The 17,875-nt window shown below is 35.4% G+C and overlaps 1 protein-coding gene, 1 non-coding gene and 1 pseudogene across 7 annotated transcripts; 2 read left to right on the forward strand and 1 right to left on the reverse strand.

Moving 5' to 3' along the window:
- The first annotated feature begins 1,980 nt into the window (after window positions 1-1,980).
- LOC121994381 lies at window positions 1,981-6,459 on the forward strand (annotated as a pseudogene).
- Window positions 6,460-7,488: 1,029 nt separating this feature from the next.
- On the reverse strand, window positions 7,489-11,188 carry LOC121997900. 6 transcript variants are annotated; one of them, XR_006116392.1, is made up of 5 exons: window positions 10,549-11,188; window positions 9,116-10,245; window positions 8,847-8,930; window positions 7,768-7,828; window positions 7,489-7,689 (listed from the first exon to the last, which is right to left on the reverse strand). XR_006116392.1 is itself a non-coding variant. In XM_042552568.1 (4 exons), the coding sequence occupies exons 1-3, from the start codon at window positions 10,925-10,927 to the stop codon at window positions 8,859-8,861; spliced, it is 1,581 nt and encodes a 526-aa protein (XP_042408502.1). In that variant the 5' UTR covers window positions 10,928-11,188; the 3' UTR covers window positions 7,489-7,828; window positions 8,847-8,858. The 6 variants fall into 6 exon arrangements, 2 of the variants coding, with proteins under 2 accessions (XP_042408502.1, XP_042408503.1); XR_006116394.1 differs by having other exon boundaries at window positions 7,757-7,828; XR_006116393.1 differs by having other exon boundaries at window positions 7,768-7,840.
- Window positions 11,189-11,272: 84 nt separating this feature from the next.
- Window positions 11,273-11,354, forward strand: TRNAS-AGA. The gene has a single exon. It is a non-coding gene; the product is annotated as a tRNA-Ser (tRNA).
- Window positions 11,355-17,875: the final 6,521 nt, after the last annotated feature.

The raw sequence follows: 17,875 nt of genomic DNA on the forward strand, positions 1-17,875 counted from the left end.
CACCTGGCTTCACTCACCAGGATTTCCAATCTGCCTAGCTTCACTCACTAGGGCTTTCCTTCTGCCTGGCTTCACTCACCAGGACTTTCACCTGGCTTCACTCACCAGGATTTCCAATCTGCCTAGCTTCACTCACTAGGGCTTTCCTTCTGCCTGGCTTCACTCACCAGGACTTTCACTTCTGCTGCCTAACATACCAGTTAGGACTTCCTAGTCAGAATCTCCCCACATGAACAACTGCACCTGCATTATCCATGTGTCTACATGTATTATCAAACATCGAAACTATGACCAAGACCCAAGCTTGGTCAACTCAGTCAACCTTGACCTAAAGGATATTGCACCAACAATTTTAAAATATAAATTTCATATCTATTTGGTAGACTTTAATCAATTTATATGTAGCAAATGCTAAAAACATATGTATTGATTATAAACATGTTTACTATGTATGTGTTTCAACATAATCAAGTATATTTCTTGGGCTAAAGTGTTTAGTTACTAATTTTATTTATTTTTTATCTTACCTTCATTATTGTATTTTGAAATATTGATTTTGTATTAATTGTTAAAATATTTTAAGTTATATGGATTAATTTTCATATTTGATTTCTTTCAAATTGATTAATTCTTTCTACATTACTATAATTTAATTTTTATTAAGTAATATTCCATTTATGTTTTTGGTTATATTTGTGACATAAAAGAAAAAAGAAATTAACTTGATTTCTAAAATAAGATCTTGTATTTATTCCATAAATAATATATTTAACAACTTGTTTTATAAGATGTTTACATTTGTTTTTAAGTGTTGTGGTGCTCTTAAATTTCTTGAGTGTTTTTTGTGATTTCTTTTCAGATTTATTTTATATTCTTTACTTTTTAATTATATATATTTTTATAAATTTTCTCTTTTATATTTATATTTATAATGATCTTTTGACTTTGAGTTATAGATAGATTTTGGTGATCCATCGTTGTTTCAATTAGAACCAATGGTTAAAGTCAAAATTTTTAAATTTAAATTTATTTTTAATTACTTAAATTTTAATTTTAAACTTTTGGAGTGTGAAAATTGAGTTATAGTAATATTTAAGGTCAAAATTTTTAAATTTAAGTTAATTTTCAGTTGTTTAAATTTGAAATTTAGATTTTTAGAGTGTGAAAATCAATTTATACTAATGTTTGGAATTTTCAAAAAAAATTGCTTATATTTTTTAAAGTATTTTTGAGTTTTAAAATTGGATAATTCAATTTTAGAATTGTTGATGCATCATAATTGTGAATATAATTTTTAAAAATTATTGTATGAAGTAAAATGTAAAGTTTTAACTTTTATAAAATTTCTTTTGTTATTTGTTTCTAAATGGTTGGAAAAAAATAATCATAATGTTTATATTTCTAAAATATTATATTAATAATAAATTAAGTAAAATAATAATGTTAAATTTTTTAACAAAGCGTTTTCCCGCCATCTCCTCCTTCCCTGCCTCCTCCACTATGATCTTAATTTTTTTTAATTTATTGAATTTTGCCTTGACCTATAACTAAAAATTTTGGCTATATCACTATCCCTATGATAAGTCAAGTTTACCGTTCTGAATAGCTCGAAGTCTATATATGTTTAAAAATATGAGTTTGAAGTTATTAACATAAAGTTTTTTTAAAATTTATGAATTTAAAATAATTAACATATATACATAATTGATCATAAAAATATTAGAATCAAACATGATATCATAAATATTTGTATTGTATTAATGCAAAGTTTTTTAAAATGCTTTTCGTTTTATTTTTTTAATTATATTTTCTAAAAAAAAAGTTTAACGAAGAAAGAAATTGCACTAACTAAACATTTTCTAAGCACCTGTTGTTTTCCAACGCGATTGAAGGCGGAGATTTTGACCACCCGATTCCTCGCTCGTCTGATTTTTCTTGCCCTGGAGCTTGATTGAATGAGAGACCGACCTCTGGCGCAGTAGCAATGGCGGAGGCCGGTGAAACTGGAGAAGCCGCGTCGGGCGACGTAAAGCTTGAGCGCACTCCTACTTGGATTGTGGCCTCTGTTTGCTTCGTTATCGTCCTCGTTTCGCTCATTGTAGAGCGTCTCCTCCACCACCTCGGAAAGGTCGTTTTTTTTTTTTTTTTTTAAGTCTCTCCTTTTCTTTTTCTCGCGAACTCTTCATTGTGTAATTTGACAATGTTGTTTCAGGTTCTCAAGAGGAAGAACCAGAAGCCGCTCTTCGATGCCCTCCAGAAGGTTAAAGAAGGTGCTTTTTCGCTGCCTTTTCCTCCTTTCTCCCCAGATCGGTTGGGGTTTTTTTGTGTTGTCTTTCTTGAAAACAGAAAGTTGGGTTTTTTTGGAGGAGGCAGAATTGATGCTTCTGGGGTTCATTTCTCTTTTGCTCACGGTGCTTCAAGGTGCGATCCAAAAGATATGCATCCCCGAAGAATGGAACCACCGCATGCTTCCCTGCGAGATGGAGGACTCCTCCGACAGCCATGGTACTTCCCACTTCCAGACTGTATTTTCTGCTGGCGACTTTGGAGGCCGTCGAAGGCTGCTCTCCGGCGATGAATCGGGGTCAGACCATTGCTTGAGAAAGGTTTCTCCGTTTCAACTCCATGTTGTTTTCTATGCAATCGTGTTTCTATCAGAATTTTTACTTGTTCTTAACAAGAATTCTCCTTATTCCAGGTTCTCCCATTTCATGAAAGACTGATCAATGTTTTGACGATTTCTTTGCAAAAATTCACTTTCTTGTCGGTCCATTTAAATCTGTGATCTTCAGAAAAAGTTTTTCTTCTTTTATACACTCACTTCCTGTTCTCAGAGAATTTCATGTTATGATGCATGCACATATAATTTAATTGAAGTAGACGAGTCACTTCTTTGGTAATATTAATATTCTAGCAAAGGCTTTTTTATTTCGATGAACTTCTTTAGTATCATTCATATCCTATTGAAATGATGTTATTTTAGTGAGTCTTTTTCTTTGAAAAAGGAAATTTTTTTCATAATCTCCATTCTGTTAATTCTTTCTAATGAAGTATGTTGATGTCAAAGTTGATTTATAGTTGGACATCCCCTTCCTTTTTATCCTTAATCCTTATCCTCATGCAGTACGCACTAATAATATCTTTATGATTTTCCTGGTTCTTTCTATGCAGGGAAAAGTTCCATTGTTGTCTCTTGAGGCGATACATCAACTTCATATCTTTATTTTTGTACTGGCAATTACTCATGTCACTTTTAGTGCCCTGACTATGCTTTTAGGAGGAGCAAGGGTATAAAATTCCATTAATTTGCTTCTTAGTTAATAAATTATTCACAAAAGAGATTACATGAAGGATCTCTAGCTCTAACCACCCACTTTTTTTTTTTATCAGATTCATCAATGGAAACATTGGGAGGGATCTATCCAGGAAGAAATCCAAGAATATGGTATTTTTGGGGCCTTCAGCTTGATACCGACTTAATATGGCATCTATCTTAAGGATCTAAAACAAGTAGAATGCAAGACTTCTCTTCGTCTGTTTCTCAAAGCTTAATAGTTACTAACCTTATCATCTGTAGGTGTAGCGTCAGAAAAGGTCATGCATGTGGATCAATTTCAATTCATCAGAGACCGCTTCAAGGGTATTGGTGCAGTCTCAGTGATCATAAGTTGGTTGGTAAGTTATGATCATTCCTGGGGACATACTTTATATTGAACTGTGTATTTGTCATGTATTCCTTAGAACTCATTATATATTTCTTTCTAGCTAAATGATACACATATATTTTTTTGTTGAACTTCGAACATTGGGGATTCAAATCAGAGGATCTGAGATGACACTTTCTTTGTTCTGAAAACATGGTGTAGATTTCATCTTAGATCTGAAATGATACTTTCTTTTTTTCTGAAAACTCAATGTAGATTTCATCTTAGGTCTTCAACATTTTGTCTCTTCTGAGAGCTTGGAGCTTTTAGGATCTTTTACCAACAATTGGAAGTCATACTATCAGAATTAACTTGAGGCAATTCTGTGATTCATCTAAGAAACTATCATTAACCTCATAATAAATTGGAGGAGATTCTATGATTCATCTAAGAAACTAGCATTGACCTCAGATATGTGAATCAAATTTTTGCATGAATCATAATAAGATGTTAATTTATTATTATTATTCATTATTATACATGAGGATTTTTTTTTCATTTTAAGTTACTATCAATTTCTTAGGAAGATATTTTTTACATTTGAGAATGGCAGTATGACTCCATTTAGTTGGCCATTGTTGCAGTGGCAATCTTCCTTCTCTTTTGTATCCCTTAACTATGCATATAATATCTTGTGCCATAAAGCTCTAGCATTCATCAATCAGCTGACTGGAAGATATGTTAAAAACAATACTCCTTTTTCCTTTTTCAGCACTCATTTGTCAAATAGTTCTATGGGTCGGTGACAAAATCTGATTACACCACCATGAGACTGGGTTTCATCATGGTAAGCAATATTCTTGAAGTCCATAGTTAAAAATCATTTCTTTTTTTGATGCATAATGTTCACATTAAAAATATTAATCGTGGATTTAAATTTTTATAGTTGAGCCAAACTGATTTTGGAACTACAAGCCTTTTCTATTTAATCTTGGAATCCTCTTCCATTTTTAGACTCATTGCAAAGCCAATCCAAAGTTTGATTTCCACAAGTATATGATTAGGACACTTGAAGCTGATTTTAAGAAAGTTGTTGGTATAAGGTAATTGAAATCATAAAGTTATGTTTGACACTTAACCAATTCATGGAATTTATCATTTTAAACAATAATTTTAGACTTCTTGTACTATTGGGTCCTTATATTTCTCATTCTTTTCAGCTGGTATCTCTGGGTGTTTGTGATCATTTTCTTGTTGCTGAATATTAACGGTAAGATACTGTCTAGGACCTTTTCTTTAGAAGTGAAAGTTTGCTTTTGTATTTTTAGTAGGTTTAGATACAATTTTCAAGATTGTGCAAATTTATGTAGGAATTTTCCTTAGAATATTTGTAGCACAAAAATCTAAGGTATAAATAAGATGGAATTAGAAATTGGCCAAATTTTTTACAAAGTTGGCAATCTCTACTATATATATATATATATATATATATCTTTTTTATTCACTAAAATGAATGTATATGGACATCTTTGAGCTCCTACTCTGTCCTCTGTGAAGAACAAGCTAAGCTACTAAAAAGTGGTAGGCTGTCAATGTATGCCCATTTTGATTTCTCCATTATTCAGGGTTCCTTCGACTGATCTTATGCATTCACAAATTGGACTAAACCAACTTGTTTTTCTTGTGCAGGTTGGCACACATATTTTTGGATATCATTCATTCCTCTTATTGTAAGTATTTCTTTCACATAACTTGTAGTTTACGTACATTTGCCATAGTCCATGGTTGGCATCTTAGGTCCATTTGTTTCACAGAACATATTTTTCTGGAAAACATTTTCCATGTTTTTCAGTCAGAGAGAGCCATTTGTACATGACCAGTAGTCGAGTGTCAGGAAACTCGCTATTCCTTAGCACCTAGTAATCTTAACTTTTTTTTTTTTTTTTGTACTTCTGCAGCTTCTGCTTGCTATTGGCACTAAACTGGAGCATGTAATTACCCAGTTGGCTCATGATGTTGCTGAAAAACATTCTGCAATCCAAGGAGATTTGGTTGTTCAACCCTCCAACGATCACTTTTGGTTCCACCGACCACGAATTGTCCTGTACATGATACACTTCATCCTGTTTCAAAATGCCTTTGAAATCGCATTTTTCTTCTGGATCTTTGTAAGCAACCTATATAACAGTCCACTTAACGCATCAAAAAGACCGCAAACTAACAGATTGATGTTGTCATGCAGACCACATATGGGTTCAATTCATGCATCTTGGATCAAGTTGGTTTTATAGTCCCCAGACTTATAATCGGGTAGGTTGAATTATCTACCTTTTTTTTATATTCACACACGATTGCTCTTGTTTTTGTCTCTAAATCCAGATGGATTTTTCATGTAGGGTCATCATTCAACTTCTCTGCAGCTACAGCACACTGCCTCTCTATGCTATTGTCACTCAGGTACAACTATACACTTGAAACCCTTAATCTAGTAGATTGTTAACAGCCGTGATACTTTTGTTTGTGTTAAAGATGGGGAGTTACTTCAAAAAAGCTATATTCTATGAGCATGTGCAAGAGGGGCTTTTAGGTTGGGCGCGGATGGTAAAGAAGCGCAAGGCTGGAAAGCCGGGCAATAGCCTCGCCAAAACAAATAAAAGTGAGGATGAATCTTCGAGGCTGGTCAAGATGCAAAGTCAGGATGGACAGAAAACAGAGGCCGACATAGAAGAAGGTTGATCTGGGATTAACTAGATCAAATATATCTATGATCACACACACACACACACACACACACACACACACACATATATATATTTCCGATGTTATGCCTTCAAATTGATTAATATTATTATATATTATATACTGTTCCTTGTTGTATGAGTAGAATTCGAACCAAGAACACGAGTGCAAAAAAACTATACAAAGATGATGCTAATCGGAAAACAGGAAACGCGAGACCAAATTTTGATGACACGCCTACTAGCAAGGTAGACGAGCGCAACCAGAATTGCAAACATACGATTCCACCGAACCCTAGGAAATTAATAACATCAGAACAGGACCAGGATGCATTCCTTGAGTCCGGTCCTGAGGACGATTGCGTCGTTCTCCTCATCCATAGCGATCAAAATCACGAAAACGGCTGACTAGTAACGAGAGAAGTGATCGTTAACCGAGAACAGGACAAGCTCTTTAAATCCAACAAGGGGCAAAATGCATATATACCATTTTTTTTTTGCAATATTACAGCGCAGCTGATTTATTTAAAACGACCGTCTTGATTATTATTATTATTTTTCATTTTTACCCTGCCAAGCCTTCTCTATAAATATGTCCAAATAAAATAATGTTAATTGCATCAGATAAAATTTTAGGAGATTAATATAAAATTAAAAAAAATTACGAGTGAAATGCTAGATCAGCTAAAAGTTTCTGGGTGAATAAGTTATGCGCCAAATGATAAGTTTATAAATTTAGAGATTATTTCGATATCGTTGACATCTTATAAAAAAATAACTTATAAGAGGTTAATTAAAATTCCCCAAAAATTTAAATTAATTGCTCAATTTGATTCATTCAGGTTTATATCAATGGTCCATCGTGTAGATTACGAGCCCAAAAAGAGAGTTAACTAAATATAACCTTTTAAAATTAAAGGGTAGTATATGAATACTATTTTTTTTAATGCCTAGTCTGCATCAGATAATTAATTGGATTCATAAAAATCTAGAAATATATTTGGAAATGTCAAAAAAAAGTGAGAAAAAAAAAGCTCAACGCTATCCCTCATGTTTGACACCTAAAATGGCAAAGCTACACTGTATTCTAATAGTCCTCTCAATCCTTAAGAAACTTAAAGTGCATCCCTTCAAAAAATTGTCATTTGATAACGTTGCGGCATTGCATCTACAGATGTATCAAAGTTAAGTCGCGATTAGCATAAGAAAGGTCAAGTTACATGGAAAACTTAACGTCGCCTTGAGGATGGAGCTGTCATCAACTACTGGCACACTTCGAAAGAGCCACATTAGCCAGAAAACAGAAACTGTAAATGCCAAGTGAGATCAGCACGATCATTCAGTTGAAAAGAAAACAAAATTAACCATGGATACCTTTGATTCACCTTGGCAAATTGTACTGCAAAATTAACCATGGATACCTTTGGCGCTTTGAACTCATGCTGTCTGAGAATTGCATTGGAAAAATAGAGTTGTTTCAGAAACTAAGATAATAATTAGTCCTGTAGTTTTGCATTTATTTAGGTTTATCATTTTTTTTTTCAATCAACCTTGATACGGTGCAGTGAAAGGATGCTAAATTATCAACCAAGCACTCTGCACTCGTGGTTCAATTCCTATGCATTTGCAGAGATTTTTCCTCCAAATGGGACACACAATCAAGGATATTGGGCTTCTAGGCCATCCGCCACGAGCGTTTCCTGATTTACCCTAATGACCGATGAAAAACTTTTGTATGATCGGGCCAGCAGACCCAGGTTCGATGTTAGCTAGCCAATCATTTTTTTTCAATCGACCTTGATACCATGCCATCTATGCATTCCCCATTTATATTAATTACCATTTTCAGATTATCTCTTCTATACCAAAAGGATCATTTGTCAAGATAATATTTTCTTGCCATAAGTTAGTTTACTTGGCATCAAAATCACTATCAATCCTCATCTAATCTTCATCGAGAGATTGGCATCAATCTCCCTCTTAATCTTCTTTCACATCGTCTTGTTGGCCTCTTCCTTTGCATAACGACTTGCAATCTGCATTTTGTGAGGTAGATTTTGCCATGTATGGTATTTTTTGTCTTCCTTCTCATCATCTAGTTAAGGCATGCAAACTATTTGGTGACCATGTGGATTGTCCAATGCAAACCACTCTGGAATCCATGGACATGACTTAACATCCCGAAGTTTGTGTATATGAAATCGGGCCTGGTGTCATCTAATCCGTGATTTTCTAGCATCTTTAGTTTGAGAGGGTATTAAAGGTGAACCAAAAACCATCTAAGGTAGCTCGAGAAATAAAATAAGATGATTTTAAAAGAAACCAAACCAAAATGAATAAGAGAATAATCTCTTTCCTTTAACAGCTATCCTAAAAAGGGAAAAGTATGAATATGCAAAGGTTGAACAGAGAAGGATGAATGCTGCATCAACATTTGTAATCAAACATGGATGTATTTTCTTACCACTTAGGAAGATTAATCCTTTGAGTAGATCCACTTCATCCAGGTTTTAAAGCAATGTCTACCGAGATGCTCAGGTAAATCAGCCTGTGTTACATGTTCAAAACAAAAAATATTAAGCATGGCCCTATAAATGTGAATTTTGTGCAAGGTATTGAATATAATTATTGAATCCTATATCAGAATCTAGCTACAAGGCATCTTGTCATGGATGATAAAAGCACACATAACAACTACGAACACATACAAAAAAAAATGATGAATAAACATACAGTGTTCCATGCACAGGAAGAGCCATCTGTTGAAAGAAACCATCTGCTTCCTGAATTTTTAGTTTGCTCTGTTGTTCCCATGCCAATTGTCTCATCTAAATTGTCATCACCAAAATGATGTTTTTTCCTCTTCTTCTTGTCCGTCTTCTTCTTTCTTTTACCAATGCTAGACCCACTTTCAACGTCACTATCTGAATCACACCCTTCTTCAGACCCATCAGCATGTACAAAAGAGTAGTCATCAGCCTTACGGAAGGTTATCCCATTAGCATTGAATAAAGTTTCCCATGAATGTGCCACCATGCACTCCTCTGATAAGCAATAGTAAAGAACCCAAGACAGAAGCCCAGCAAATTTTGTAGCTTCCTGCAGCTTCATGTTTTTGCATTCTATAATGAAAGCCCAGTGCTCTGCATCACTAAGGCTTACTTTGGTTTTCAAAAGCTCAGCTATCTTCCCTTTTTCTTCTTCGTGTTCTTCATCAGATACTAGGCGTAGAAGTTGTCTGCTGTTAGCAATAACGGCATTTAATAGTACAAATTCATTGAGAGATATCTGGTCACTGCATATCTGGTCACTGCAAGCTGACAAAAGGATCTCGAGCCAACAAGAGGGTTTTGCATAATCTTGGAACTGGGCATTTAAACTAATACGCTCTCCGATGATCTTCAAGAAAAAGAGGAGACTTTCTTGATCCAACAGAATTAGAAGGTTCTGGGAAAGTGAAGAAAATTCCTCCTTTAATATAAATTCTTCTATGATTTCCCATATCTCTTCTAGTTCTTCTACATACATCATTTCAGAAAATCGATCAATAAAATATGCTGTATCGATTTTCAGAATCTCACCATCTTTAACTGACTCTGCAAGTTCATCAGAGGACCAAAAATCAGGAACGTAGTCAAGAAAATTCTGTATAGTTTGCAGAATGTCCAGATCCTGGAAGTAATGGGGCTTAGTGGCAACAACTGCAGGTGATTGTCCATGCTTTCCCTTCCACTCAAGCTCCTCCCAGCAAACATCCCTATTTGCGAAAGCGTATAGAGATAATGCCCTAGCTCCTTTTCTATGACCTGATTCACCCACGCCAGCGAAGTGATCAAACCATAGTAATATGCGCCTGCCATTTCCTGCACGTCAAAGGTAAAAGCACATGTTTGATACTGGATAAATTCAAAGATCAGATTCATCATGGCTAAGTATTATCAGCAATAAACATTGAGATTAAAGTTTGCACACTAGAATTGTTAATTACATAACGAATAAGCATTTCAAGCATAAATTTAGAATAAAAAAAATTTGTAGCTGGTATGACAAGAAAACAAGAGTGCAGTCTGACATTGTATTAGAGACACAAGTATAAAGCATCGAGAGTTGTCTGCTAATTGAGACTAAAGACATAGGAAAAGTGAAATGAAACAATCAGCAATTACCTTGGAAGAACTTCTCCAACAGGTAGCATTTCTTTGCGAGGATATGCCCTACGACCCGTGGCCGCTTCTCAAAGATCATCTGCAGAATCCGAGAAGCCACGTCCAGCTTGCACCGCTCGAACCTCAAGAGGTCAATGAACAGAGAGAGATGGTCTTGCCGGTCGATGGAGTGGAAGGAAGAGATGGTGTTGCAGAGCCATAGGCGGGTCTCACACCCGCCACAAGTAGAGATCAGTGACCTTAGAATCGATTCAAGATTTCGGAGAAGAGAGAGTGTTTCCTCCACGACGCCTCTATTTCCAGAAGCACCACCACCATCGTTGTCACCGGTGGATGGTGTTGGTTTTCTCAAGAACAACCGAAGCATCTCCGGATCCATTAGCTGGAATAGCTCGAACCCTAAGCTGCTTCGGGGACCAAGAAGTAGAAGGGAGGAGGAAGAGAAACAGAGAGGAACCAGAAGGTCACAAGTATAATCTTGCAGGACAGAGGGAAGCAGAAAAATTCCCGAAATAGTGCAGTGGAAGGCGGCTGACGGCCGGCGGAGCGAGGAGAGCAGATGAAGAAGGCGGTTTGGCGTCGCCGCCGAGCTTGTAACAAGACGGGCGGAGACTGGTCGGATCGGATTTTACCCAGCGGTAAGAGTCCTTAGTGGGTCAAAATTCACTAGCACAAAAACTAATATATAAATAATTAAATTTATAAAGAATCATATAACGTTCCTGTGGTCGTGCCGGAGTGGTTATCGGGCATGACTAGAAATCATGTGGGCTTTGCCCGCGCAGGTTCGAATCCTGCCGACCACGTTTTGTAAATTTTTTTAATTATCCGAAATTTTGAACTCCTTAATTAGAGAATAAATTTGATAAAAATAAAAAAATAAAAGGATTATAAAGATATTAGAGAAGTGATTTATATTTATTTACACTGTGTAAAGGAACAGAGTGGTATCTCATTAGAATTCCTGCTCAGAGTCCATTATATATATCGTTTGTTTTTTTTTTCCCTAGAATCATCTTTTCCTCACCCTCGCGTTTCTCATTGCCGAAGCCGTCTCCGAACTCCAAAGTCCTAAAGTCCTAGCTCTCTCGACTCTCACCCTCGCGGTGATTCTCCTCGACCACCATCCACACCGACCCCAGCATCTCCAGTGCCTTAACCTCACCATTGAGAGGACTGCCCATATCGCCAGGGCTTACCGCGTCGGCAACCTCAACGGCTACTTTTCCGATCAGTAATCGCTTTTATCAATTAAAGCAACCACGACCAAATCTTGACTCTTCGCCTAGTTAATTAGGATTTTGTTGTTTATGTTATTAGGCAATCGATTAAGGTTTTTACTAATTACAATCGCTTCTTTGATGGTTGAACAAACAAGTCCATCTTCAATTCTTCATCCAGCATACTTCCTCCTCCTCCTCCTCCTCCTCCTCCCCCTCCTTCATGTATTTGAATTTTACCAAAATTTCAACTTTTGCTTTTAAATTTGATTCTTCGAAATTGTTCTCATTATGGATGATTTCTACTTTTTCTTTGGTACTTATATTTTTTTCAAAATTTCTACTTTTTTTCAAGTCCAATAGAAATTGTTGTTATTATCGCATGCAGATACTTTTTCTTCTTATTCTTAATTATTGTTACAAATTAAATATTGTAGTTGGTCAGACTCAGTTCTAATTAAGAATAACAAGCAGGTAGTAACAATTTGTTAAACACAAGAAGTTAGAATTCTGCCTTAGAACTTTGTCAAACTCATTGAATTGGAATTATGGTCGAACACATCTCCCGACTAAATCAATATCTAGAAGTCAAGTCAATAGCTTGACATGATTGACAATATGTGTAATATGTGAAATTTCGGAGACCAATATACAGAACTTTCTTATTCTGTTCAAGTCAACAGTTTGATCAAAGTATCTATTGATTTTTTTTCATCTTATGATTTTTTTTACGTGAGATACAAGAATTTTTTTTATTGGTTTACTCTAAAAAGCCTTGGCTTCCAGTTGTTTATTTTGTTCAGATGGATTCTTTTAGATAGTAAATGAAATAAGTAGATTAATTAAGTTTTCATGTCATTTAGCTCGTTAGATTAATGTATTTGTGTCTTTAATTGCACGAATAAAGTCTCAACTCCTAAACAATTGAATTATTATATATTTTTTTTATAAACTTACAAGATATTCGTATAAGGTCTTATATAAGTGAATTTTGAATCGAAGAAAAATTCTCCATATAAAGTTTTATTATTCTTTGTTTATTGCTCATTGTTCATAATTATTTATCATCATGAAACAACTCTCTGGATATAAAAAAAGATTAAAAAAAAAAAAAAAAAAAAAAAGAGGAGATAGCCCAAAGCTTAAAAGGTTCACTAAATAAATATTTTAGTAAAGAACCATATAACACAACGGAAAACTTAGTTCAAATTATAAGTAATAAATCAAATGCAAATAAAGATTTTGTTGAAAAAAAATGAAAATGAAGAACTTATGAGAAACGAAAGTGATAAGAATGAGAAATTTGTAGAGAGTGAGAATAAAGATAATATAATTCTTAATGATTTGGATGAAATTGAAATTGACAAAAATAAAGGTATTGAAATTGTTGTGATGATGAGCGTACAAATGAATATCGATGTTCGACACCTAGATATGATATGAACATATTTGATCCAAGAGTTTGGGATAATTTTGATACAAAAATGAAAGATTCTAGTGGAAAGAAGTCCTAAAAGAGAAGATATTCTCAAGTTTCCTTTAGATAAAGAATTGTGATACTTTTCTCATACTTTCTATGTTCAAATGTTACCAAATAGTGAGACTCGTGATCGAAAATGGTTAGGATATTCAAAGGAGTTGGACAAATTATTTTGTATTTGTTGTAAGTTGTTTAAAGTAATACACTAAAAGTAATTTAGCAAGAGAAGGAGTTAATGACTGGAAACATTTATGTGACAAACTTAAACAACATGAAAATAGTGTTGAACACCTCACTATCTAAGAACTTTTATTGAACTACAAATGAGATTAAAGAAAACATTGACAATCGATAAGGAAATACAAGAACAAATTAAAAAGGACACAAAACATTGGAAACATGTTATACTAAAAATAGTTGTTGTTGTCAAATGTCTTGCTATACTCAATTTGGCATTTCGTGGTACACATAACAAAATTTATGAAGATGGTGATGGTAATTTTTTTAGTCTACTTGAAATGAATGCATATTTTAATCCAATAATGCAAGAACATTTTCAACTCATTCAAAATAAAAAGATTAATTATCATTATTTTAGTCATAAAATTCAAAGCGAGTTAATGTCTCTTGTAGCTTCTAAAGTCAAGAATGTAATAATTTAAAAAAGTAAAAGAGACAAAATATTTTTCAATAATTCTTGATTGTACACCGTATGTAAGTCATAAAGAACAAATGACTCTCATATTAAGATGTGTAGATGTTTTAGAGACTCCAATTAAAATAGAAAAGTACTTCTTAGAATTTATAAATGTAGATGATACAACTGGTTTAGGTCTTTTCGATAAATTACAAGTTGTTTTACAATCTTTAGGACTTGATATTGATAATTAATTAATCTAATATGAAAGGCAAAAATCAAGGTGTGCAAAGAAGATTGCTTAACAATAATCCTAGAACATTTTCATGTCATGTAGTTCTTATTCTCTTAACTTAGTTACCTTGTATTAAAGTAAAATCATTTTTTGGAACATGTCAATGTATGTACACTATGTTCTCTAATTCAATAAAAAGATAGAATATTTTGCTTGAATAATTGATAAATTAACTTTAAAATCATTGTCAACTATAAGATGTAAAAGTCATATTGAAATAGTCAAAGCAATACTATTTCAAGCTTCCCAAATCAGAGAAGCTTTATTCAAATTAGCAGAAATAAGTGAAGATGACAAATTAAGTAGAGATGCTAAAACTTTAGCATCCGGTGAATTTTCAAGTTTTGAATTTATATTAAGCCTTATTATTTGCCATGATATTTTGCATAAAATTAACTTAGTAAAAAATTATAGTCAGAGGATATACGTCTTGATGTTACTGTAAAATAATTATCTTGTCTTATTTCCTTTTTGAAAAATATAGAGAAAATGATTTTGCTTCTGCTATGGTTGATGTAAAAAAAAAAATAGCATCTGATATGGAAATTGAGATTGTATTTCCTACAAAATGTAAAATTTGTAGAAAGAGATATTTTGATGAGATTGCTAATACTAAAAGGGAAAATCAATCACCGAAAGAATCTTTTCAAATAAATTATTTTATTTTAATGATCGATATTGCTCTTGGGCAATTGAAGAGTAGGTTTGAACAATTATAATATCTTCAATCTATATTTGGTGGCAAAAGGTGAATACGCTCGCCCCCAACACCCCCGCCAACCCGTCCCAGGGCCAACAAGGAGGAGGTAAATCACGGGCGACTACTGGCCTTTGAAATAGTGGTTAACACATAAGGAAGGCATTAGTTAGGACCAAAAGTAGCTAGAGGGGGGGGGGGGTGAATAGCTCGTCGCGCTTCGCTCTTGCTCGGCGTTGCTTGTTCCTTCAAAGATGTGCAGCGGAAAATACAGAAACAAACACACAACGCTAACACGGTTGGTTTTACTTGGTATCCACCTCACAAGAGGTGACTAATCCAAGGATCCACACCAACACACACACCCTCCACTAAATAAAACTCTCCTTTGTGGTAACTACCAAGGGCGGAGAAGCCCTACAATACTCAATACAAGAAGAGAGGGAAAGGATACAAGAAATACAAGCTTACAAGCTTACAATGAGTACAAAACCCTAACCCTAGCTTCTCTTCTTGGCTTTGATCCGTCTCTTGACTTGGAGAGCTTCCAAGATCCTTCAAGAACTGACGATCTGAGCTTTGTGAGCACTGTGGAGGAGTTGGCGAGAGCTCTGGAGTGAATCGGAGAAGAGATTACCGCAGCCATCGAACGCCTGCAGCTATAAACGACGCCAACGGTCGGATCCCGATCGATTCGAATGTTCCCAATCGATTGGGGAGGCTTTGGATCTATCCACGGATCGATCCAGAGCGCCTCTGTGCTCTGGAAACGCGCCTGGATCGATCCACGGATCGATCCAGCGCTTATCGCGCGAAGCAGCCGCGTCCCAATCGATCCACTGATCGATTGGGACCTCTGGATCGATCCACGGATCGATCCAGAAGCTCTCTGTTCGCTGGGACAGGTCTGGATCGATCCACTGATCGATCCAGAGCCTGGATCGATCCACGGATCGATCCAGCACTTGATTTTTGTCCAAAACCAAGTCCCAAACATCCCAAACCAACATCCGGTCAACCTTGACCTGTTGGTATGTCATGCCTAGCATCTAGTCACTCCCTTGACCTGCTAGGACTCCCTTACCAAGTGTCCGGTCAATCCCTTTGACCCACTTGGACTTTTCTCTGTGCCAAGTATCCGGTCAATCCCTTTGACCTACTTGGACTTTTCTTTCATGCCAAGTATCCAGTCAATCCTTTGACCTACTTGGACTTCCCAGCACCAGATGTCCGATCATCCTTGATCCATCTGGATTTTCCCTTGCCTGGCTTCACTCACCAGGACTTTCACCTAGCTTCACTCACTAGGGTTTTCACTCTGCCTAGCTTCACTCACTAGGACTTTCACCTGGCTTCACTCACCAGGATTTCCATCTGCCTAGCTTCACTCACTAGGACTTCCTTCTGCCTGGCTTCACTCACCAGGACTTCCTTCTGCCTGGCTTCACTCACCAGGACTTTTCTTCTGCCTGGCTTCACTCACCAGGACTTTCATTTTGCCTAACATCCCAGTTAGGACTTCCCAGTCAAGTATCCAGTCAACCTTGACCTACTTGACTATTCTTCAATCAATATCTTATTGTCAAACATCTAAACCCAAACCAAGACTCAGCTTGGTTACCCAGGTCAACCTTGACCTGAGGGATATTGCACCAACAGCATTTACCTTGGCTTTACCAAGATTTGAACCCCAGACCTCATGGTAGAAACACCTCATGCGCTAGCCACTAGACCCATTCGAGGGGACTCTTCAATCTATATTTGGGTTCTTATATGATGTTGCAAAATTAATTTCATTAGATGATGATGAATTGACAAGTTCTTATGTGAATCTTGAAAATACTTTAAGAAATGGTGATACTCCTTATATTGATGCAAAATATATATTTTCAGAACTACAAATTTTGCATGTTGTAACGACCCGACCATAGTTTGCAAAATCGCGATCCGGATCGTAGGATCGTACGATCCTACGATCCGGAAACCCAAAATCGATCCAGGATCGTGTAGAATCGTTTTTGCAGTAGGATCGCAGCAGGATCGGTAGGATCAGTAGGATCGGAGCAGAATCGGTAGAATCGGAGCAGAATCGGTGGAAGCTTTGAGAGGTCATAACTTTTGACTCGGATTGAACCACGGGGCCTATAATATATCAAATTAAAGCTCATTCAGAGATCTTTAATAAATTTCAAAGTTTATCCTTAACCATTATCTTTTTTTCATCTTATTAGAGTTTTAAATTATTTAAATATATGTTTAATTATTTTTGAGTAAGTTTTTTATCAATAATATTCTGTCATTTATTTTTCTCAAAATAATAAGTTTTTGGATGTCTATTGTCTAGTATTGTGTGGCATCAACCAGTCTTTAGAAGATTATTTCCGACATTCATATTTGAATCAAAGGATTCAATAGCTTATGTTATATACGTTAGATGCTTTGTTGACTTTTAAATTGAATTATCTTATAAATCAAGGAAATATTTTTGACATTGTATGTGTTATTATTATTGTGTTAATAGATATTTTATATTCTTTCATTTTATGATATGAAAATATAAATATTATTACTATGCGAGAATGATAGTTGAATTACAAGTTAATTTAAATTTGTACATGTAGTAATGTAATTTGATGTGTTGAGTGTAAATAATTGCATATATATACAAAATTAGTTATTTATTTATATGTAAATGAGTTTTTTAGGTATTTTTTCTAATTATTAATCATGTATGATAAAATTTTAAGGGTTTTTGGTAGGATCGTACGATTCTACGATCCGATCCTGACCGATCCGATCCTGACCCTAAATCGATCCTGCGTAGGATCGCGATTCTACAAACTATGGACCCGACCCCTCGGCCCCTTGGGCGGCCCAACTGGCGGCTCCTTATGTCGTCGACCGGCGACCCTCGGTCGTGCCGTTACTCACTAAGTCTTTCTACCCCTGACCAGTGGATTTTTACCGGCGCTCACTTGGCTACCAGGATTCATAAACT

The sequence above is a fragment of the Zingiber officinale genome, chromosome 6A, assembly GCF_018446385.1.
Source record: "Zingiber officinale cultivar Zhangliang chromosome 6A, Zo_v1.1, whole genome shotgun sequence".
Taxonomy (NCBI): domain Eukaryota; kingdom Viridiplantae; phylum Streptophyta; class Magnoliopsida; order Zingiberales; family Zingiberaceae; genus Zingiber; species Zingiber officinale.

Coding starts and splice junctions, on each gene's coding strand:
- LOC121997900 (XM_042552568.1), bottom strand. CDS start 10,927: ATGGATCCGGAGATGCTTCGGTTGTTCTTGAGAAAACCAACACCATCC. Junction 10,246..10,548: donor GTTGGAGAAGTTCTTCCAAG/GTAATTGCTGAT, acceptor TTTGACGTGCAG/GAAATGGCAGGCGCATATTA. Junction 8,931..9,115: donor CTTCCTGTGCATGGAACACT/GTATGTTTATTC, acceptor CATGTAACACAG/GCTGATTTACCTGAGCATCT.